We start from the raw sequence: 24,769 nt of genomic DNA on the forward strand, positions 1-24,769 counted from the left end.
TCTCGCTCTTAAATCTTACTTCTGTCTCTTGTTCTTATTCAATCTGCGCCGCCCCTCTCGTGTCCCATTTGCCCTTGCCACGCAGGACGTGACACTGGAGCACTGAGCTCGTGGGGTAAAGTCAAACACTGCAGTCAGCGCCACGGAAATATCATTCTACTATAGGCAAACGTTGCAGCGAAAATGTTAGTGCAGTACTGCCCAGTCAACAAAATGTCTCCATTGTCCTTTGACCAACACAAATAGCATCTCATGCAGCTCCATTCATTCAGCTATCAGAACCTACTGTGTCAGGTCCAGCCTCAGTTAGCCAAGCAAGGATTATTCTGTTTATTTTATAGATGGGAATTTGAAGCACAAATAATGAACCATGTTCAGGGTCACACAGTGAGTGGAGACTGAGCTGGCAAGTGCAGTGCTCTGCCCTCCTAGCTTGTGCCAACTTCTAGGCCTCTTAGAAATTCAAAAGCAATGTGGAAACAACTTTGACCTTGGAATGCTATAAACTAAACTCAATTTGCGATAACTTTTGTCAGGATGTTTTGTAGGGGCTATAATGCTGTATGTAAGTTGGTGGTGAGAAAGGAAATGATGATTGGGGACAAGATTTATTGGAAACGAGAGTACAGATTTAGATAGTGGATTTCCTTAAGGTGTTCGGATGTTTGAAGATGGTCCATAGGTAAATAGTAAAGATTCTTAGAAAAGTCTGTAGAGCAGGTCTAGGAATGCTTTAAAAAGCTTGGGCTGGAGTCGGGGAGGCTGAAGGAGTTCTGTGCTGTTGGAGTGCCAGAGCAGGTAACTCTAAGATGCATTTCATTGGGAATGACTCCTGGAGAGGCTACAAGCGTGGTTCCTAAGAAGGCTCTGGTATGTCTGGAAAGGATCCGACTATGAAGGAGACGGCAGAAGTCTGTAAGTCCTAACATGACAGACCTCGGGAAGCGCTCTGGGTGGTTTCTGTGTGCAAACGGCGGGGGTGCGGGGAGGCCGTTCCATGTGTCGCGGCGGTTAGTGGGTGCTGGGCGGCTCCTCCGACAGAATGGCTTCCCCCCCGCGAGAAGCCAACGCCGCTGACGGAAACACATCTTCTCCCCTTCCACCTCGGCCCCTTCCCGGTTCAGCGAACGTTACATGGATCCAGAGCTAGCGAGTCATCCCTGTGCGGGCGCAGGCGCCTTTAACGCTGGCTGTTCCTTAGATACCCTCCCGCAACGCGGCAAGAGCCAATAAGAGAGGAGCGGCTGCCCGTGGGCCAATAGGCGGTGGCGACAGTGCGTGGTGCGGTTGTCAGGGGGCGGGGCCGGTTGCTGGTCAGACGTGCCACCCTAGCAGCCGAGTAGGTGGCGGGTTCTGGACGTGGTGGCCACTTTCTGAGCTGCGGTGATGGAGGTGTCGCGCTGCCGACTCGGACCCCGCGGGAACAGGTCAGAAAGGGGTGGTGGCTGGTCTCGTCTTGAGCGGGGCGGAGGGCCGAAGGGAGACAGTGGAGGTCCTCTCTGGAAGCTCTGAAGGAAAGGGCGGTGGGCTCAGGTCCAGGACGGAGGGGACGGATTTGCAGCCTCCTCTCCCCTCCGCGGCGGAGGACCCCTTCCTTTTCCCAGGAGAGCGGTGGGGAGCGGCGGCTGCACTGGGAGCTGGGACTTGGTGTTCAGTCCCTGCTTGGGAAACTCTTGGAGTTTTCGTTGAGAGCTCGCCCTGTTCTCTGTGGGCCTCGCTTTCTCAAAATGCGTTAGCCCTGCGCCTCACGCACCGCCCAGGAGTGCCATAAACGAGATTGGATGAAGTCTTTCCCCAGGCCATCGAAGCGAAATTTAATAATTTGCTCTAATGCCATTGCTTTTGGCAGGCAGTGCTGAATTCTGGAACAGAGTTCGAGGGCTGAAAACGCAAAACTATTCTTCTTTTGCTTCTATGTGCTTTGTAGCAATTATCTCTTATTCAGGATTGGCTGTCTTGCTTGCAACGTACCATACTCCTTGTTTTTGCTCCTCTTTCTCTTCCATGTCCCTTTTTTATGCCTTGGCCAGAAATAAAACGACCCGAAATCTAAGCATTTCAATGTCTTTTTTGCCAGGTTAATGAAAAGTTAATGGGGAGCGGCGCGAAATCACTGGTTTAAAACTTTGGTATTGTTTGAAGATTTAAATCATACGCCTCAACTCTGTTCTCTTTTTAGGCCATTACCACGGCAAATAAAGATTTAGCATGTAAGGATTTAGTCCGATATTTAGAATAATAGGTATTTAAACAATTCTAAACCATTTAAAAACGTCGCGAAGGAGGCATTAGGGTAAAGAACACCCACTTTCTTTCATCAGGTTTTATTTACGTAATAACTGCTGTGTGGAATTTGTTCACTGCACTTTTTTCCAAGTCGACAGAAAAATAGTCTACATTCACAAGTATAAATATGGAGATGCTCGGAGGATGTAAAGTTAAAATTGAGCGATTTCGTTGAATTCGGATGGTATTTCTTCAGTTGTGGGCACTCAGTAAATATTAAGTGAATTTAAGGCAGTAAATTTCATGGGTATAAGATGTTTGATATGACTCATGATTTTTTGGGGGGGAAAGATGGAATTGACTTTGAAATTGAGAATGGTTAATTTATTGGACCTGAAGTTTCAAGGGATAATTTTAAAAGTTTTCCTAGTCTTCTTCCCAAAGAAACCAGGTCTTTAATTTAGAAGTTGACATCAAAGGGGAATGTGTGAGTCACCAAATGTTTCTCCTGCCCTAGGTAATATTAACGCAGCCTCTATTACTGTTTAACTCATTTGTTGTTGAGAGAGAGAGTGGAATGTCTTGTTTTTTGGCTCCGGGTTGTGTGTTTAATGTTTTCCATGAAATACATCGATAGGAGTTTTTGGCATTAATACCTTTCAATGTGAAGTGTAACATCTGACTTTTTAGTTTCCTGAGATTTTTTTTTCCTTTCTTTGAATTATGTGACTGTTTTACCATGAGGCAGATTTATTTTCAACAAAGTAGACACATTATTAACAAATGCACTTCAAATATTTTTCTATATCTGAAACATTTAGTGAAAATTGGAGATGGAATTTGAAACAACACCCTGAGGACCTTTGCTGAGACTAAGCATTTGACATGAGAGATTCCCTGTAGATGACAGTGGTTGGCTTGTGCTGGAATTTGAGCTCTCTCTGGCCTTTAGTTCCTGATCAAGAATTGAAGTTGTGGTGAGAAACTTCTCAGTGTGATGTGACCTTGTGACCTAGGGTTGACTAAGAAAGTCCTAATCTGTGGTTTATCCATATGCCATGATTTCTGTTTAGAAATATGAACGATAATGGTGGCTGGAGGTTATGTCTTGGCCAGGCTCGTTATCGTTTCTCTTGTTTTCCCTTTTTAAAATGTTTCATCAGATCAACAAATTGTTGGCAAACAGACTTACCCAGTGCTTAAAAATACTTAGATTAACTAATACATGACTACTGTATGTTGGGCAAATATTAGAAGGTACAGTAAAGGCCCAGTGACATCTAACATGCGTGTAATTCTCCAATGGTGAAGGCTACATACAGACCTAGAAAGGAAAGAATAATCCCTGTAATAAATTTCCTCTCTTCTAAGATCCTTCTGTCCGAGCAGACAGACTCAGGTATTTTTTGGAATAGTTTCCCTTTCTAGCTTCTCATCATCTTTTCTGTGTAAACTCTTCTGTTTCCTCTGGCTCTGTCCCCATTGAAAGAAAAGGTTAATATTTCTTCTTAGCAAGAGGAAAAGTATGCTTGAATTACTCAGAGGAGTAGTTAAAGCTGTCTTCTCCGTATTTGAGGACTTTAGGACTAGAAGGGGCCTTGATAATTCCCTTAGTTCTCCTATTTGCGAGTAGTTCCACAGTGGAATTGTTAAGGCTTCTTTCAAACAAGAATTTTCTGTCGTCTCCATTTGTTCTATATCCTCTAAATCAATTCACTAGGAATAAACTCTTTGTACTGCTGAATCTATTCGGCCTCATCAGACATCCTTAGTTGGTAATAATGAAAGCGGCAACGTTCTCCTGACCTGGTTAACGCTTAAGTCCACTTATGCCTGAGAGAAGACACATTATCCATATGCTGATTTATTCACTCATTTAATACTTGGTGTGAGTCTTGATAGTGGGATTGTCATCTCTACCCCTTTCTTTGCTTTAGAAGTTCTGTGAAAACATTAATGATGAGCAATGTATCATATGAGCCACAGGACCTCTGGAGGATCACAGTTCTGAAAATAATTATAGTAGTCCTTTTATTGTTTATAAGAAGGTGGCACTTGCTGTTTTACCACATGGCATTGTGATAAAGGGTGAAACACTGGAAGCTTCCATTGGGTTCCTGAGTTCCAGTCCCAGCTTTTTCTTTCTCTCACAGCGTGGTCCTGAGCAGCTCACCTCTTTTGGCTTCAGTTTTCTCCTCTGAAAAATGAGGGCTGCTTTGGATTCCCTCAGTGATTTATAACGAATTAATAAAGTGACATATATATTTTAACTGCACATGGCTCAAACTTCAAAGATACAAAATGCTATTCAGTGAAAAGTATGTCTTTTCTCATTGTCTCCATGTCACCTGGTTCATTAATTGGTAGGTTAACAAAATATTCTATGTGTTAAGTAATCCTTTCCCAGACTTAAAATTTTATGATTTTGAGTTTCAGGGTAGGGTGTAATAATCTAAACTCTCCTGTCTACTTTCATCATAGGCAAGATTTATTTTTAGAATATGAACTATAGTTGTTGCAAGTTTTAATTTTTTTCTACAATAATTAATACAGAGGGTGCCAAAAAGTGTATACACATTTTAAAAAAGGAAAAACTGTATTAAAATTGTAATATATTGATAACAAAAGATGAATACAAGTCATGTTTGACTTCTGCAATTACAAGAGGTGCTCAAAGTGGTTACCATCAGCGTAATTTTAATACATTTTTTTCTTAAAATGTGTATACTTTTTTTTTGGCACCCTCTGTATATAGAAAATAGGACTATAAGAAGAAAATAAGAATTATTTTCCAGACAAGCTTCTGGAAAAATAAATAATTGTATTTAGTTTTGCAGGAAGAAACGTCAATAAATCTATAGTTTGCCTTTGACTTTAGGTTTTAGAATGAAACAAATTTAATAGAGGATTGACTTGTTTCCTTGTTGAAACTTAATGTAATTTTGTTACGCTGATTTGATATGTGATATATGTTAGAGGCAAAGTGGAGAGTATTTTGACTGAGTAAAATTCTTTTTTTTTTAAATTATTTTTTGTGAAATACACATTTTTTAGAATTAGTTTCAGCTGTATAAGTAAAATTCTTAAGCTGTGTTTTTAAACAGAAAAGATCTGTCAAGATAAAATGATCAATAATAATGGCTTTTATTTGTTTATCTTTTGCAGTGTTCATAGTGCTTGCACATATTTGATCTCTTTTGAGCTTTCTAACACTGAAGAGGGAAGGGCTGGAGTTATTATTTTTATTTTATAAATGGGGAAATTAAGGCTCAGAAAGTGTGTGGAATACCTAAGGTTACATGACAAGTAAATGGTATAGTTAAAAGTAAAATTCAGACTTTTGGTTTCTAGTCTCCTCTTTTCTTTTTCTCATGTATTATCAAAATACCTATTCCACATACTCTGGATGCCATTTGTGCATATAAATGATAACAGCTGATACCGACTGCCTTCTAATTATTTTTAGGGAGAGCAGTTGAAGAAATCAGACATTTTATGGAAGTAAAATGAGTATTCATTTTATCCAATGGAAAGGAGTGGAAATATTTATTTGGTATTGTTAGGCAAAGGAATGGACTTCAATCTTTCCACAAGAAAGAGAAGGGAAATAGTAGCATGTATGAAGAGAGAAAATGCAACCCCTGAGTAAAAAAGAATCGGGCAAAAGGCAGAATGAACTTAGATTTTGAGTAGTGTCCCATTTTAAATCTATAAAGAATAGATCCTTTCAATTTCTGGATCAAATCATACATTTTAAATAATGTTTCTGTTTGCTTCACTTAAAAGAATGCTTTTTGAGTTTGCTATGTGAGACAAGCAAAATGAAGAGGGTTCTCTCTAAAGTAATTTCCCTCACTGCATTTTTTGGAGTCAAATGAAAGATCTAATCAGTTGCCAACTTTTCCTTCCCATTGCCTCCCTCCCCAAGCAATTCTGTCTTTTTGGTTGTCTCTACTAAATGGGCCTCTTAGGAAATGGATTTTCACTCTGTAGCTTCAATTAAGTTAGTTTGAGATTGTGGAGTCATTCAAGTAAAAGACAGCTGAGCCTAGAATACTAACATTTCTCCTCAGATGAGGAAAGATAGATTCCAAAGGAGTCTTTTCAGGCAGTTCTAATTTGATTTGTGTGCTTTTCCCCAGAAGCAATGTTTTGTTCTAGCCAGATGTGTTCTAGGTATCTCGTTTAGGATTTGGACAATGTGAATCTATTTGTCAATTGACTTACAGACATTTACTTTATTCATAGCTATTGCCCCACCAGACACAATGAAATCTGATGACTCTTTCACTATACATATATACTGTAATCATGTAATCATCTCCTTCTTGAAGAAGGGCTTCTTTAAAATCCATTTATCAGCTTGGAAATTCTGCTACTTAAAAGTGCCAGGTGAACTGGCATTTTTACCGAAAAGATTCTTGGCAGACTTATTGCAATACCATAATAATGGAATTCCAGACTCTGTGCTGACCATTTGAATATATGTGGTCAGTGGTGCCATTTAGCATGCTGAGATAGATGGCAGTGAGACTTGTGATTGAATTCTAGATCTTTCACTGATCAGCTATGTGACCTTGAGCAAACAGCATCATCTCTGAGTTTCAGATACTTCTGTAAAATGGGTTTGTAGGTTTATTGTAAGAATTAGATGAAATAATATGTAAAGATTGTAATGTAGTTTCAGGCACACAGTAATTATTCACTAAATGGAACTGCATGGCAACTGGCAACATGACAACATGTTAACAGTGTTTCAGTATCAATAAAAATTCAAAGTTTTGAAGATTTATTTAATACAAGGAGAATTCTAAAAATGTCTAGCCTTCCAACATTAGAAAGGCTACCAAGAAGCTTTTAAAAGGTGATAATATCAGATGAAATTATTAAGGTCTTGTGAATGAAGACAAGATTAAAGTAATACATTTATTTGTAGTATTAAAAAAGTTGTAATGCAGAGCAAAAACCTTATACAGTAGTAGTTGTTGCGTTTATTGAGTGCTAACTATGGGCTAAATCTCATTTAATCCTCCCAATAACCTTATGAATTAATGTTCACAATAACTTTATGAATTAAGTGTCATTATCCTGATTTTGTGGATGAGGAAACTTCAGGCTCCACAAGGGAAAGTTGTGGTGGAAACTGCTCTAACCACACACCTGTGCTCCTCTAAATGGGGAATTTGACCCCACAGTTTGAGCTAACATATGCTAAGCCAGGGATCAGCAAGCCTTCTTTGTAAAGAGCTAGATGCTAAATATTTTAGGTTTTGTGGGCCATTTGGTCTCTGTCCCAACTACTCACCTTTTCTATTGTAGGGCCATAGAAGCCATAGATGATACATAAATGAATGAGCCAGAAACGAACGAGCATGGCTTTTTATGATTGTTTATAGCCACTGAAATTTGAATTTCATATTACTTTTATATATCATAAAATATTATCCTTCTGAATTTTTTAAACCCTTTTAAAATGTAAAATCCATTCTTAGCCCACAGGCAATATAAAACAGGCTGCAGACCCCTGTGCTAAGTCACAAGATTGTTTCTTCCTGAAAGGTCATAGTTATTCATTTAATGAATATTATTATAAGAGAGGAGTGGGAGTTTTTATATTAAAGTAGAGTCAGTTACATTATTGAATAGGATGCAAAATTAAATTAATTTTCAAGATAAAACTTGAGGTTCTAAAGATAGATTGTTCTGTAGATGGTCTCTTTGGGTTTTACCCCCTTCCTTCCTTCCCAATTTCATTGGGATCATGAAATCTCTGGCTGTTAGACACACTTTGATGGAAATATTGCTTATACTAATCTACATAAACATCAGTATGCCAGTAATAGATTCTTAGGTACACAATTAGAATTTAAGGGCTAGTCACATGTCCATAAACTGGAGGTGAGTAATGATTGGTGATTGGTTCTATGAAATCACAAAAGTAAACCATGTGGGATATGGGAAGCCTTCCTGTTCTGCTATGCTTGTCTCCCTAATTTACAACTGGTCTAGTTGGTATAATTACTAATACTCTGTTTTACTCTCAAAAATGTCTGCTTTGGATAATAAGTTTTTTTGAAACCCTACCTTTGAGGTAACTATTGTTAACAGTTTGTATATATCCTTCTGGAATTCTTCTATGCCTGTAGGCATCACAGACATCTCCCCCCCCCCTTACAAAAATATAAGTAATATTTATATACCCCAAATACAATATATACACTGAACCTTATTTTTTAATTTTTTTATTTTAAATTGGGGAATTGGGGGATGGGAACAGCACTGGGGAATTGGGGGAAGGAGAACAGACAAGTTGCTGTCCTTTTGTTCTTCAGTCTAGTTCAGTCTAGAAGATGTTGCTTCACTGGCCCAAGTTGGCACCATCATTGCGCTCTTCCCGGGCGAGGCAGATCAGTCGCCGGCTTCTGGACGGCCGCTCACAGAGCTGCTGGCCGCTCACGCTGGCTGCTGGCTACACACGGTAGCCCATGGCAACCCACTGCAGCAGAGGCTGCAGCCTACACCATTGCCGGCGACTCACAGCAGCCCAGCTCCAGATTGAGCTGTTGTTCAGCATCTTAGCTGTAGAGGGCAGTGTCACTGGCCCTCATATGTGGGATCCGAACCGGGGCCCTCTGGCATCCCAAGCCAGCTCCAACCAATGTGCCACTCGGCCTGCCCTGAACCTTATTTTTTAATAATTATATTGAGGTATAATTTACATACCAGAAATTTCACCCATGTTAAATGTGCAATTTAGTAGCTCTTAGCAAATTTGCAGTTTTGCAACTATTACAAAAATCTAATCTTAGAACATTAGCACCCCCCCCCCAAGAAACTTACCATTTCCAGTTGTTCCCCTTTTTCCCTCCCCCACTCCTAGCCCAAGACAACCACTAATTTACCTTAGGTCTCAATGGATTTACATAATCTGAACATTTCATATAAATATAATCGTGGTATTTGTGACTGTGTTCTTTGACTTAGCAAAATGTTACTGAGGTTTATTTATGTTGCTATATACTGTTATTGAGGTTTATTCATGTTATATGTTGTGTGTATCAGTACTTCATTCCTTTTTATTGCTGAATAATAGTTTCTTGTATGGCTATATCATGTTTCGTTTGTCCATTCATTACTTGATGGGTATTTGAGTTATTTCTACTTTTTGACTATTATGATTAGTGTTGCTGCGAACATTAGTGTACAAGTCTTTATGTGGACATACATTTTCATTTCTTTTGCATATATGCCCAAGTGAAGTTGTTGGGTCATATGGTAACTTTGCGTTTTACAATTTGAGGAACTGTCAGACTGTTTATTGAGGTGACATGGGTTAATAATATCATATTTATGAAAAATAATATTTTGTGATCATTAAAAAGAATGAGATGGATCTAGAAGTACTAAGTTGTAAAGCAGTTTGTGACACTTCGTTTAAAAAATATGCCCAGAATAGTTTTTTCAACAAATAGCTTTAGGGCAACTGGATGTCCACATGCAAAAAAAAAAAAAAAAAAAAGGATTTGGACCCCTACCTGAATTTGGATCCCTACCCCAGAGCATGCATGAATATTAACTCAAAATGAATCAAAGACTGAAATGTAAGAGCTAAAACTTTAAAACCTCTAGAAAAAAATATAGGAATAAATCTTTCTAAGTCTGGGCTAGGCAATGATTTTTTAGATATAACACCAAAAGCAAAAGGCATAAAAAGAAAAATTAACAAATTGGACAACCTCAGAATAAAAAATGTTTGCACATCAAATGAGACCATCAAGAAGTGAAGAGACAGTCCACACACTTGAGAGGTAATATTTGCAAATCATTCATCTGACAGGGACTTGTATCCAAAACATGAAGACCTCTTACAACTAAATAATAAAAAGACAAATAACCCAATTTAAAAATGAGCAAAGTAAATGAATAAACATTTCTCTAAAGATATAGGAATGACCAATAAGCACATGAAAAAATGCTCATTATTTATCATTACAGAAATGCAAATAAAAACCACAATGAGATACTATTTCACATCCACTAGGATGGCTATAGTAAAAAAGATAGACACATATGATCGTATCAACAGATGCAGAAAAAGTATGTGACAAGATACAACATCCATTTATGATAAAGAAAAAAACACACAATAAAATGGGTTTAGAAGGAAAGTACCTCACTGTAATAAAGGCCATATTTGACAAAACCTCAACTAAAATCATACTCAATGATGAAAAACAGAAAGCTTTTCCTTTAAAATTAGGAACAAGACAAGGATGCCCACTCTTACCACTGTCATTTAACATAATACGGGTGTCCTAGCCAGAGCAATCAGGCAAAAGAGAGAAATAAAAGGCACCCCAAAAAAGTAAAATTGTTACTTTTGACATGATTCTATACATAGAAAACCCTAAAGACTCCATGAAAAAAACTAATAGAAACAATAAACAAATACAGTAAAGTTGCAGGATACAAAAATCAATGTACAAAATTCCATTGCATTTCTGTATATTAACAATGAAATACCAGAAAAAGAAACGAAGAAAACAATTCCAATAGCAACTGCAACAACAACAAAAATATGTAGCAATAAACTTAACAAAGGATGTGAAAGACTTCAACACTGAAAACTAAAAGGCACTGTTGAAAGAAATTGAAGAAGCCACAAAGAAATGGAAAGATATTCTGTGTTCATGGATTGGAAGAATCAACATAGTTAAAATGACCATATTACCTAAAGCAATATACAGATTTATTGCAATCCCCATCAAAATCCCAATGGCATTTTTCACAGAAATAGAACAAAAAAATTCTCAAATTTGTATAGAACCACCAAAGACCCTGAATAGCCAAAGCAATCCTAAACAAACAAAGCCAGAGGTATCACACTTCCTGACTTTATACTACAAAGCTACAATAATCAAAATAGTACGTTATTGGCAGAAAAACAGACACAGACAATGGAATAAGGTTGACAGCCCCAAAATAAACCCACATGTATATGGGCAACTAATTTTCAACAAATGAGTCAAAAACATTCAATACAGAAGAGAAAGCCTCTTCACTAAATAGTGTTGGGAAAATTGGAAAGCCACATACAAAGGAAAAAAACTAGACTGCTATTTGATACCATACACAAAAATGAGCTCAAAATGGATCAAAGATCTAAATATAAGACATGAAACAATGAAATACATAGAAGAAAATATAGATACTGAACTTGTGAACCTTGGACTCAGAGAAGATTTTATGAACTTGACCTCAGAGGCAAGGGAAATAAAAGCAAAATAAATAAATGGGACTACATCAAACTAAAAAGCTTCTGTGCAGCAAAGAAACGATGAACAAAATGGCAACTAACCAAATAGGAGACATTTGCAAACAATACCTCCAATAAGGGGCTAATATCCAAATTATATAAAGAGCTCATACAACTCAACAACAACAAAAATAACCACCAAACAATCCTATTGAAAATGGGCAAAGGACATGAACAGACACTTTTCCCAAGAAAACATAGAAATGGCCAACCGATATATAAAAAGATGCTCAACTTCATTAACCATAAGGGAAATGCAAATCGAAACCACAATGAGATACCACCTCACACTGTTTAGAATGGCTATTATCAATAAGACAAGAAATAACCAGTGTTGAAGAGTCTGTGGAGAAAAAGGACCCCTCATGCACTGCTGGTGGGAATGTAAATTGGTACAGCTACTATGGAAAATAGTAAAGAAGCCTCTCAAAAAGAATAGAGCTACCATATAACCCTGAAAATTTTGAAAACATTTATTTGTAAAGATATCAAAAGATATGGTGAATGTTTAAATAAAAAAATTTATTACAGTAAAAGACATTGCCATTAATCCCCCTCAAAATACTCTGCCTGACTTCGAACACACTTATCCCATCATTCTTGCCACTTTCTGAAGCAGTTCTGGAAGTCCTCTTTTGTGAGTGTCTTTACTTCATCCTCCATCATGACAGTGCTTCATGTCACCAATCACTTCTGGTATGGCAATTTCTGTCAAAAACATTATGGTTTGTCCTCATTCACCTCTTCACCAGATCTGGCACCATGAGATTTCTGGCTCTTCCCCAAAGTCAAAATGACCATGAAAGGTAAACATTTTGAATTGATTCAGGACATCGAGGCAGCGAGGCATCCAGGACCACACAACTGAAGACACTCATATATCTTATTAATTGCTCACCTATTGACAGAGAATGTATTATGCTCAGTTTTTTTCCTATTGAAAGCAATAACATCCTTGTTACATGTATCTTTGTATATTTGGCCTAATATTTTGTATGTTTAGGGATGCAGAGTTTAAATTTTGGTAGAGGTTGCTAAATTTCTCTCCAAAAAGGTTATAAACTTTTCTTCAGATGATGAATACCCATTTTGAAGTGCAGCAATTATTATTAATTCTTGTTGCTCAGTCCCTTGTATGTACATGATGAGTACACATTCGGTACTTAGTATTTACTGGTGATAAAGTGGGTGTACAGCTGAGGGTGAGACCAAGAATATAAAGCCAACTCAAGCAAAATTCAACAACTAACAGCAAATTTACTTATGAAAGTAGGAACAATGGTAGCCAAGATTATATAGCTAACATTATTATAGCCTTGTAGATGAAACAAAGCACATTGTTGAGTTCAAGATTTTTACTGGCAATTGTGATAGGAAATGACCACAAAATTTTTATCAAAAGTATATAATACAAGGAATTTTGATTGACAGGTGCAAGAGTTCTGGTTACCAAAGTATAATTGAATGTATAATAGGAAGATGTACCACCTTGGAGGTGTTAAGATTAATCATCATTGTTTGGTTTTCATGTGCTTTGATAAAAGAATTAGCAGCACAGTGAGCTAAAATTTAAGAATGTGTTTAAAAATCACTGCTGCCAGCTTTTTTCGTATACAATCTCAGACTGATTATTCCTGTCTAACAAAGCAAAAGGTCTGTTATGTGATGTAACTGATACTGAGTATAGTTTGAAACATTGTCCTAATTAAGTATATAATTGACAGAGAAAAATAAATGAAAAAACCAAAGAAGAATAGAGCAGAAGCCTCTATTACCTCAGCAACAGGGTTGATTGCATCTCTGAGATTTACTTTTTAAAAGACTATGGTGGTTCTTATTTGTACTGACAATTGATGCCTATTTTGGTTAGCATAGGTCATTCATAAATTTCCTATGTAATCTTTAACTCTGTTGCCCACAGCCAGAATTGGTTTTCTTTCTTATTTTTTAAAAAGATTTTACTGGGGACTTGGGGGAGGAGAACAGACAAGTTGCTGTCCTTCTGTTCTTCAGTCTAGTTGTGGAGGACGTTGCTTCACTGGCCCAAGTTGGCATCATCATTGCGCTCCTTCCGAGTGAGGCAGTCGCTTGCCCGCCATTGGATGGCCGCTTAAGGCGGCTCACAAAAGCTCATGCCCGCTGCCTGCCAGCCCCACTGCAGCCCACTCTGTCTCTGGCTACTCACAGCAGTTCAGCTCCAGGTTGAGCTGTTGTTCACCATCTTAGCTGTAGAGGGCGCAGCATCACTGGCCCTCATGTAGGATCTGAACGGGGCCCTGCTGCTTAGAGCTGGTGTCCCAAGCCAACTCCCAACCAATGCACCACTTGGCCAGTCCAGAACTGGTTTTCTACTGTTGTCCTGGTATACCACTCTAATTAAAATTTGTGCTGGATGTCTTAAAAAAAAAAAAGACTATTGTAATATGTATAGCCAATTGGGTAGTTACTGTTTTACTAAATCTGTGAAAGATTTATCCAAGGTTTAAAACTAAAAATCAGTCAAAGTTTTTTCCTTTTTTGAACAAAATGGTTTTAGGCTTACCTGTATTGAAATTATATCTCATACTTAGGAAGGTAAGCAGATGATCACTTGTCATTTTCTTATTTCCTGTAGCCTTACAGCTATCAAATGGGGATGATGATATCTAATTTTTACCTACTTTGCAAAGTCAAAGCAAGAGATGATGAACTAGAATATTTCTTTAAGGCGTAAGTGAGAGGGGTCTTTTTCATGTAACTTTAAAATTCATTTACTTATCGAATATTTATTTCATATCCTCTGTGTTGTGTGCATCACGTCTCACTAGTAATGTTAGAAAGAATTGATGTCTGTGAGTTTTTTGTTGTTGTAATTTTGCTCTTCTTTTGAGTGTTGGAAGTGTTGTCTCTAAAGTCATGAAAGTGTCACTTAAGAGCTTATCAGAGGCATTGTTTTGGTAGTTGCTCTGTTGTAGTGAAAACAAGAGAATTCCCAGAGAAGTGTAGAGTCTGTCTCCAGACACCACAGCTGTAGCATAAACACTGTATAAAAGACACTGATGTGGATAAATTTAGCTTCATTACGCACAAGCTTGCACTTGAACCATAGGTGTGCACCTGCTTCCTTAATAGACCACTGCCAGAAATGTCTAGTGTCCATCCAAAGCTGAGCAAGTATCTCCTGAGGGTGTTTCGGGAGTTCATATTGCTGACTGTGATAATGGCATCAGTTTCAATTTCTAGTTTAAAAATGATCAACACAATTTAAAGTCATTTTTTTCATTTTAAAATGCAACCATTTGGAGCCTTTGAGTATATTTTGAGTGAGCAAGTGCCGAAGTTAGCACAGATCAGGTGTATGTGCTTGTAACTCAGACAAGGATTGATTAATTCATAGCAGGACATTGCTGCCTCCTATAGTGATTTCAACCATTTATCATTTCAAATTGTTTTATTTTCAGTCACGTTAAATGGGCCAGAAAGTTTACTTATAATGTATATTTTTTAAGTGCTTTGGGCCGGCTGAGTGGTGCGTTGGTTAAGAGCTGGCTTGGGATGCAAGCTCTGAGCAGCAGAGCCCCGGTTCGGATCCCACATGGGGGCCAGTGACACTGCCCTCTACAGCTAAGATGGTGAACAACAGCTTGACCTGGAGCTGGGCTGCCCTGAGTCGCTGGCGACGGTGTAGGCTGCAGTGGGGCTGCGGTGGGTTGCCAAAGCTACCGTGTGTGGCCGGCAGCCAGTGTGAGCGGCCAGCAGCTGGTGTGAGCTGCCATGAGCGGCTGTGAGCGGCCGTCCAGTGGCTTGTGACCGATCTGCCTCACCCGGGAAGAGCGCAATGACAATACCAACATGGGCTAGTGAAGCAATGTCCTCCACAACTAGACTGAAGAACAAAAGGACAACAACTTGCCTGTTCCCCTTCCCCGATTCCCCAATGCTGTTCCCCTCCCCCCAACTCCCCAATAAAATCTTTAAAAAATAAAATAAAATAAAATGCCTTTACATGGTACAAAATTCAAAAGCATCAAAAGTGTATGTAATGGTGCCGGCTGAGTGGCTTAGTTGGTTAAGAGCGCAAGCTCTGAGCAACAGGGTCGCCAGTTCAACTCCCACATGGGCCAGTGAGCTGCGCCTAAGCTGAGCTGCCACTGAGCTGCCAACAGGTAGCAGGATGGCTCAGGTGGTGAGGGCACGTCTCCTAACAACAAGGTTGCTGGTTTGACTTCTGCAAGAGATGGTGGACTACGCCCACCCGCAACTAAGATTGAACACGGCACCTTGAGCTGAGCTGCCCTGAGCTGCTGCCGGGCGTCTGGATGGGTCAGTGGTTAGAGAGTATGCTCTTAGCAACAAGGTTTCCCCCATCTCTATTTTGTGAGTGCTTTTATCATGAAAGTGTGTTGACTTTTGTCAAATGCTTTTTCGGCATCAATTGAGATGATCATGTATATTTTTCCATCATTTTGTTGATGTGTACCTGTTACTTTTTGAGAAGCAGGGTGACATAAAGGGAAAGTCCGACTTTGGTGTTGGACATATTTGCAGAAGACATTGGCTTTGTTTTTTCTAATTTATGTGACCTTAGGCTAGGTTCAGTGTTTCTTAATCTCTTGGAAGCACCCTTTTGCACCTATAAAATAAAGAAAATAATGTCAACTTTACATGGTTCATATGAAGAATAAATACGATTTACTTGTATAAAGACTGTAGCACTCTCCCTAGCAAGTAGTAGAACATTTCTCTTTCCCTTTACCCCTACGACATGTGTCTATTATTATTGTATTTCTGTTGTTGTTAAATGTTTGTTGTAATTGACGTTGGTTGGGTTTATATTAATCTCATAGACAGTTTTGAAAACTTCCATTTTAAGGAAAATGTAAAGAAACTTGTAGACTTAAAGAAGAACAAGAGGTTAAATAAATTAAAAATATTTTTAAAGCAAAGATAAGGTATCTGTGGTGCTAGAATAGATATGGTCAAGGGATAACTAAATTAAAGAATTCTGAAGATGATGACTGTGGTGTATCAAACAAAAGTTTTTAAATTAACAAAAGAGAGACTTTGGACATTAACTTATTTTTTCATGCCCTTGAACAGGTTATCTAAACGTGGGCTACCAAGAAAGATTATTTTCACTTTATGTCTGATCAGCAGTGCACTGCTGGAGGGAGTATGAATTGAGGTAGTTTGGAAAGCCATTTGGCAATAAAACAGTTCATACCCTTTCATCAGCCTTCTTGTTCCAAAAAGGATTTAAGGCTACTCTGTAACTTTAGTCATTCAATTTCTGGGAATTCTCCTCAAGAAAAAAAAACCTTGAAATACAGATATAAGTTTTATTTAAACTTATTTATTCATTTATTGTTGCAGTATAATGTATACATATTAAAATACACAGATTTTAATTGTACAGCTCAATGAGTATTTTACGTATGTGTGATTCCCTATGCTATAGAACATTTCCCTCACCCAGAAAGTTCCCTTTGCCTCTTTCCACTTACATCTTTCTTATTGCTAAGTAATATTCCATTGAATGAATATACCATGATTTGTCTACCTGTTCTCTTGTTCATAGACTTGTGATTCAGTTTTTGGGTGTTATGAACATTCTTGCACAAGTCTTTTTGGGAACACATATACTAATTTCTCTTGGCTATGTACATATCTGCAATATTTCTTATTAAAAAAGTAGCAACAATATAAATATCCAGCAATGGGAATAGATTGGTATGGATAAAATATTATGCAGCCATTAAAAATTATGCATACATGGTCGGCCGAGTGGCACGTTGGTTAGGAGCTGGCTTGGGATGCCAGAGGGCCCCGGTACAGATCCCACACATGAGGGCCAGTGACACTGCCCTCCACAGCTAAGATGCTGAACAACAGCTCAACCTGGAGCTGGGCTGCCGTGAGTCGCTGGCGATGGCGTGGGCTGCAGCCTCTGCTGCAGTGGGTTGCCATGGGCTACCGTGTGTAGCCAGCAGCCGGCGTGAGCGGCCAGCAGCTGCAGTGAGCGGCTGTCCAGAAGCCGGCGACTGATCTGCCTCGCCCGGGAAGAGCGCAATGATGGTGCCAACTTGGGCCAGTGAAGCAACGTCCTCCACAACTAGACTGAAGAACAAAAAGGACAGCAACTTCTCTGTTCCCCTTCCCCCAATTCCCCAGCTCTGTTCCCATCCCCCAATTCCCCAATAAAAATCTTTAAAAAAATTATGCATACAAATTTAAGGAAAAAGTTTTGATATATGACACAGAAAGAAGAATGCATAATTATTGTGTGGCATATATATTTTTTTACTTTTACATTTTTAAAATCAGGGAGCAAATTACTTTTCTAATAGAAAAATACATTTTAAAAGGATGACTTAGGATCATTGTAAATACTTTAGATATTGTGAATTTTGATTATGTGACCAGTAAAGGGTAGTTAGGTTGAACTTCTTTTGTGTCTTTGGTTATATGACTTTCTGGATCTATTTCTAAACTTTTCCCAGTTGTAGATCAATTATGTGTATCAGGTGAAATAATTATTCATTAGATGGTAAAATAGTCCTCTTCCTTAGCAATTAAAATATGCAAATTCAATTACCTTAAATTACTTTAATGCATCAGTAACCTAACAAATAACATCCTAAATTGTCAAGATGTTAGAGAAAAAGGTTATTAACTTGTTGGTAGCAATATAAATTTATAAAGTACTATTATGGAGGAAAACAATCTTGAAGAATTATATATAAGGAACCATAATAGTATAGTTTTTGGCTTTTGACTTGAAAATCTCACTTTAAAGCACAGAGATACTCATTACTGAGTAAAGATACCAAAAAAGAGGGAAAAGTTCCACATTTAAAAGAGGGGAGGGCCAGCCGAGTTGCTCAGTTGGTTAAGAGTTAGCTTAAGAGTGCAAGCTCTGAGCAACAGGACTTCTGGTTCAATTCCCACATGGGCCAGTGACGTTGCGCCCGAGCTGAGCTGCCACTGAGCTGCCAACAAGTGGCAGAATGGCTCAGCTGGTGAGGGCATGCTCCTAACAACAAGACTGCCTGTTCAATGGTGGGCTATGCCCGCCCATAATTAAAACTGAACTCAGCACCTTGAGCTGAGCTGCCACCCGGATGGTTCAGTGGATAGCACGTGCGCTCTTAACAACGAGGCTGCTGGTTCGACTCCTGCATGGGATGGTGGCTACGCCCACCCACAGCACCTTGAGCTTAGAGACCACAAGCTGCCGACGGGCAGCCAGATGGCGACTGGCACCCTCCACAGCTAAGACTGAAGAACAACAACTTGACTGGTCCTCCTCCCCAATTCCCCAACACTGTTCCCCTCCCCCAATTCCCCAATTTAAAAAAAAAAAGGGAAAATTATAGGATCCCATCTTATCAGTGGAATAGAGTACTTTATCTGTTAAAACATGATATACATACGAATTTTGTCAATAAAAGGAGATATGTATGAGTATATATATAAAATAATTGAAAAAAATAGACCAAAATGAGTTTTTGCAGAGTTCACAGCAGATCTTTATGTGCATCGAATTCATAATACATTTAAAAAGTCAATTTAACTGTATGGTAAATTTAAAACTTAATAAACTGAGGTTGAGAAAAAGAAAAAAGTATACAAATATATACTGAGAAAGATAAGAAACTAATTTATAATAGAATTGAAAACACAGAAATAAACCCACATATATATGGGCAGATAATTTTGGACAAAGGAGCCAAAAATATACAATGGAGAAAAGAAAGCCTTTTCAATAAATGGTGCTGGGACTATTGGAAAGCCACGTGCAAAAGAATGACACTAGACTGCTATCTGTTACCATATATCAGAATTAAAATGGATCAAAGACCTAAACATAAGACCTGAAACAATAAATTGCATAGAAGAAAACATAGGTACCAAACTTATGGACCTTGGATTCAGAGAGGATTTTATGAATTTGACCTCAAAGTCAGGGGAAGTAAAAGCAAAAATAAATGAATGGGATATATCAAACTAAAAAGCTTCTGCACAGCAAAATAAATGATCAACAAAAGAAAGAGATAACTAACCGAATGGGAGAAGATATTTGCAAACAGTGCCTCTGATAGGGAGCTAATATCCAAAATACGAGGTCGGACAATTAATTTTGGATGAACTCATCCTAGAAAAAGTGTTACATACCTCAATGCTGAATATTACTGTGGTCTCCTTTGAAGTTTTCCCCTTGGGAAGCTATGTACCAACACCAGCACCTAGTCCACCTTTCAGAGCAGTTTTGGAACTCTTTCTGGAATGGCCCTCAGAGCTGTCATATTACCCTTGATGTCCTGAATGTCATCAAAATGTCTTTCTTTTACTATTTCCTTGATCTTTGGGTAAAGAAAGAAATAATTGGAGGCCTGCCAAGTGGCTCAGTTGGTTAAGAGCACGAGCTCTGAGCAACAGGGTCGCCAGTTTGATTCCCACATGGGCCAGTGAGTTGCGTCTGAGCTGAGCTGCCAACAGGTGGCAGGATGGCTCAGCTGGTGAGAGCATGTGCTCCTAACAAAAAAGTTGCCGGTTTGACTCCCACTTGGGATGGTGGGCTATGCCCACCCTCAACTAAGATTGAACACGGCATCTTGAGCTGAGCTGCCCTGCACTGCTGATGGGCGGCTGGATAGCTCAGTGGTTAGAGCTTGCACTCTTGGCAACAAGGTTTCTGTTTCGACTCCCGCATGGGATGGTGGGCTGTGCCCACCCGCAACTAAGATTGAGCTGAGCAGCCACGAGTTGCCGATGGGCAGCCAGATAGTAACTGGACTTGGATCTGAGTTAACTGCACCCTCCACAACAAAGATTGAAGGACAACAACTTGGCTGCTCCCAATTTTATTGGGAAAGGAATTCCCAATTCCCCAATAAAATCTTAAAAAAAAAAATGTCATTGGAGGCCAGATCAGGTGAGTAAGGAGGGTGTTCCAATACAGTTATTTGTTTGCTGGCTAAAAACTCCCTCACAGACAGTGCCATGTGAGCTCTGGTGCATTGTTGTGATGCAAGAGCCATGAATTGTTGGCGAAAAGTTCAGGCTGTCTAACTTTTTCATGCAGCCTTTTCAGCACTTCCAAAGAGTAAACTTGGTTAACTGTCCAGTTGGTACAAATTCATAATGAATAATGCTCTCTGATATCACAAAAGGTTAGCAACATTGTTCCAAGAAGTTCACGAACTTAATTGTCAGAACTTAATTGTCAGACCTCATATATAAAGAACTCATATTGGGCAACCCAGTTGGGACCCCCTCTTGTTTTGAGAGCTGTTACTTTCTACTCTAATAAGCTATCCTCTGCTGTAAACTTTACCTCTCTGGTCCGTGTCTCCATTCTTCGGCTTCATGAGACTACGATCCCGGCACAAGAAATATCCTACATCGTTTATTGGGGGCTCGCCCGGGACACAAGAGAGGTAAATATGATTTGTGCTTTTCTGTTTGCCTTGCCCACTCACGGGCCTTCAATAATATTTTCCTGTCACACAAACATTGGGCCTCCAACAGCCAGGTAAAAACGACTAGTGTGGCTGCCGATCTTAAGACTCGGAGGACAGGAAACAACATCAACAACAACAACAACAACAACAACAAACCAAGAAATCCAATTAAGAAATGAGCAGAGGACCTGAACAGACACTTCTCCCAAGAAGACATACAAACGGCCACCAGATATATGAAAATATGCTCAACTTCACTAGGTATTAGGAAAATGTAAATCAAAACCACAATGAGGCCGGCCGAGTGGCTCAGTTGGTTAAGAGCTCGCTCAAGAGTTTGAGCTCTGAGCAACAGCAGTTCGAGTTCAGCCCGAGCTGAGCAGCCGCTAGGTAGCAGGATGGCTCAGCTAAAAAAAAAAAAAACCACAATGAGATATCATCTCACACCAGTTAGAATGACTCTCACCAACAAAACAAATAATAACAAGTGTTGGTGAGGCTGTGGAGAAAAAGGAACCCTCATACACTGTTGGTGGGAATGCAGATTGGCACAGCCACTATGGAAAAAAGTATGGAGTTTCCTCAAAAAATTAAGAATAGAATTACCATATGACCCAGCAATCCCTCTTCTGGGTGTGTACCCCCAAAATCTGAAAACATTTATCTGTAGAGATGTATGTACCTTGATGTTCATTGAAGCATTATTCATGGAGGCCAAGACATGGGAACAACCAAAGTGTCCTTCCATAGATGATTGGATAAAGAAGATGTGGTGTATATACACAATGGAATATTACTTGACCATAAGAAAAGATGAAATACTGGCATTTGCAACAACATGGATGGATCTAGAGAGTATCATGCTAAGCAAAATAAGACAAAAAAAGTCAAGAACCATATTACTTCACTCATATGTGGGATATAAAACTGAAAGCAACAAAGGAAGACAGACAAAGAAACAAAAACTCATAGACACTGACAACAGTTAATGGTTATCAGAGGGTAAGGGCACGGGTGGGTGGTGGTAGAAGAGGAGAAAGGGGGTCAAATATATGGTGATGGAACAAGTGACTCTGGGTGGTGAACACACTATACAATATATATTGATAGATGATGTATCATAGAAATGTACACTTGAAGCCTATGTAATTTTACTAACCTATGTCACCCCAATAAATTTAATAAATAGAAAAAAAATTCATTGTGATGTGAATTTATTCATTGTCATTTATAGCATACTGGGATTTTTTTTCTCTAAAGTTTTAAAAAGTTCTTTAAAAGATTAGCTATATAGTCAATGGTATTGTAATAACTATGTATGGTGTCAGATGGGTAGTAGAGTTGTTGGGGTTATCACTTTGTGAGGTGTGTAAATGTCTATTATGTTTTGTACACCTGAAATTAATTTTAAAAAGGAAAAAAAGGTTAGCTATGTGTGTTTATGCACATTTATATGTATATATGTGCTAAATCACATTGAATGATACCAGGGGTGCCAAAAAAAATGTGTACACATGACTTGTATTCACTTCTTGTTATTGGTATATATTGAGTATTACAATTTTAATATCGTTTTTCCTTTCTTAAAATGTGTATACATTTTTTTGGCACCCTCTGTGTAGTTCTTAGTTCACTACCAACAATTTCACTACCAACAATTTTTTAATGTCACTGCTCTAGTGGGTAGGAAATGGATATAAACATAACATCAGGATATTCAGGATAAGTATAATTTATATATAATTATAATATAAATAGAATTTAGAAATGTTTAAAATACTTTTGAGGCAGAGGAGACAAAATTATTATTGAAAAATTGAGGACCTGTTAAAGCTTTTTTTTTTTTTTTAATTTTATTGGGGAACAGTGTGTTTTTCCAGGACCCATCATCTCCAAGTCAAGTAGTTGTTTCAGTCTAGTTGTGGAGGACATTTTTTCCAGAACCCATCAGCTCCAAGTCAGGTAGTTGTTTTTCAATCTAGTTGTGGAGAGCACAACTCAGTGGCCCATGTGGGGATCAAACTGGCAACCTTGGTGTTATGAGCACTGCGCTCTAACCAACTGAGCTAACCGGCCTCCCTGAGGACTTTTTCATAGAGAAAGTGATCATTGAATTAGGGTGTGTGTCTCTGTGTGTGTGTGTGTGTGTGTGTGTGTGTGTGTGTGTGTATGTTTATGTGTGTGTGTACATTTATCTTTCTTGGGGTTCATTGAACTTTTGAATCTGTGAATTTATGTTTTTTACCAAACTTGGGAAAATTTCAGTGCTTATTTTAATTACACATATATTAAACTTTTTGATATTGTCCCATAGGTCCCTGAATCTCTGTTCATGTTTTAGAAAACAGTTCTTTCTGTTCTTTAGATTGGATAATTTTTATTGATATTTTCCCTGTTTCTTTACATATGGAGTAATTGTGTTTTGGATTTTATGAATGATAATTTGTAAAGACTCTGGATTCTGTTATTTTTCTGTGAAGATTGTTGATTTTTATTTAAAGAGCCAGATCACTTGTCTGAACTCTAACTGCAAACTCAGTTGGAAGGCAGCAGCTGAAATCTCAATTTGCTCCTGTTAGTCTTACCAGGATTGCTTGGAGTCTGTTTTGTGCATGGGGTCAACCAGATATTTGGGCACAGTTTATAGTATGGATGCTAGAGATAAAGATTTGTGGGTTACAGTCATGGAAATAGATTAGATGACATAGGAGGGACCTATAGGTGAGCATGTAATCCTGACTGCTATATCAGTGAATGGAGGAGAACGGAAAATAAAAGATTATAAGTATTATGAAGGCTGAGACTAATTCCTTTTCACTTCCGTATCATTATTGCCTAACTCTGTGCTGGTATGTATAACAATGCTTAGTATTTGCTGAATGAATTTAATGAAAGGAGACTGTATGGCAGTTAGGTAAGAGTACAACCAAGGAGTTTTCAAGAAAACAATGGAGGAAAGAGTTTCAATAAGGAACTAGTAGTTATTCTTGTCAAATACTTCAGAGAAGTCATGCAGGAGTGAAGAATGAAAACAAGCTATTACTTTTGGCAATTAGAAAAAGAGTTTCAGAAAAATGATAAGGGAATAAAGCCAGATTACAATAGTTGAGAAGTGAATTGTAGTTGAAATGCTGACAATAAAGTGTTCATTCTTAAGTTACTTGATGATGGGAACTGCAGATAGATTCATAGCTTTATTAGATAGATGAGGTCTAGAAAGGTATCTTTTTAATGAATGATTGTGAGCTGAGGAAAGAATCTAGAGATGGAGAGGCTGAAGATACAGGAGCAATAGTCAATATTTATTTTGGGGGAAGAGAGGCCAGAATCAGTGTTCCAGTATCAGAGTTCACTTTATGGAAGATAAATATCTGTTCCTCTGTGATAGGAAGAGAGTGTGTATTTTTCTAGAATAAGGTTGGAGGTGAGGACAAGCATTTGCTTCTCAAATTGCCCACCTTTGCTCAAGAAAGAAGAGCTTTGTGGTCCTTGGGCCCTATGGCCCTCTTGAGAGAGTAATAACAGAGTAACTGAAATCTAATTCATAAGTTTCATTCTCCAGTTTACATGCTTATTTATTTTGCATATTTTTGTTGCTTGCCTGATCTTAGATCATCTTTTTTTTTTTTAAAGATTTTTATTGGGGAATTGGGGGTTGGGAACAGCGCTGGGGAATTGGGGGAAGGGGAACAGACAAGTTGCTGTCTTTTTTGTTCTTCAGTCTAGTTGTGGAGGACGTCGCTTCACTGGCCCAAGTTGGCACCATCATTGCGCTCTTCCTGGG

General features: G+C 38.6%; 1 protein-coding gene across 1 annotated transcript in view; it reads left to right on the forward strand.

Moving 5' to 3' along the window:
• The first annotated feature begins 1,309 nt into the window (after window positions 1-1,309).
• Window positions 1,310-24,769, forward strand: part of TULP3 (TUB like protein 3) — an 86,753-nt gene continuing 63,293 nt past the window's right edge. The window contains exon 1 of the mRNA XM_019660988.1: window positions 1,310-1,427. Within this exon, the coding sequence (XP_019516533.1) occupies window positions 1,387-1,427 (41 nt within the window). The 5' untranslated portion in view covers window positions 1,310-1,386. The remainder of the gene's footprint in view (window positions 1,428-24,769) is intronic.

The sequence above is a fragment of the Hipposideros armiger genome, unplaced genomic scaffold (assembly GCF_001890085.2).
Source record: "Hipposideros armiger isolate ML-2016 unplaced genomic scaffold, ASM189008v1 scaffold_332, whole genome shotgun sequence".
Lineage (NCBI taxonomy): Eukaryota > Metazoa > Chordata > Mammalia > Chiroptera > Hipposideridae > Hipposideros > Hipposideros armiger.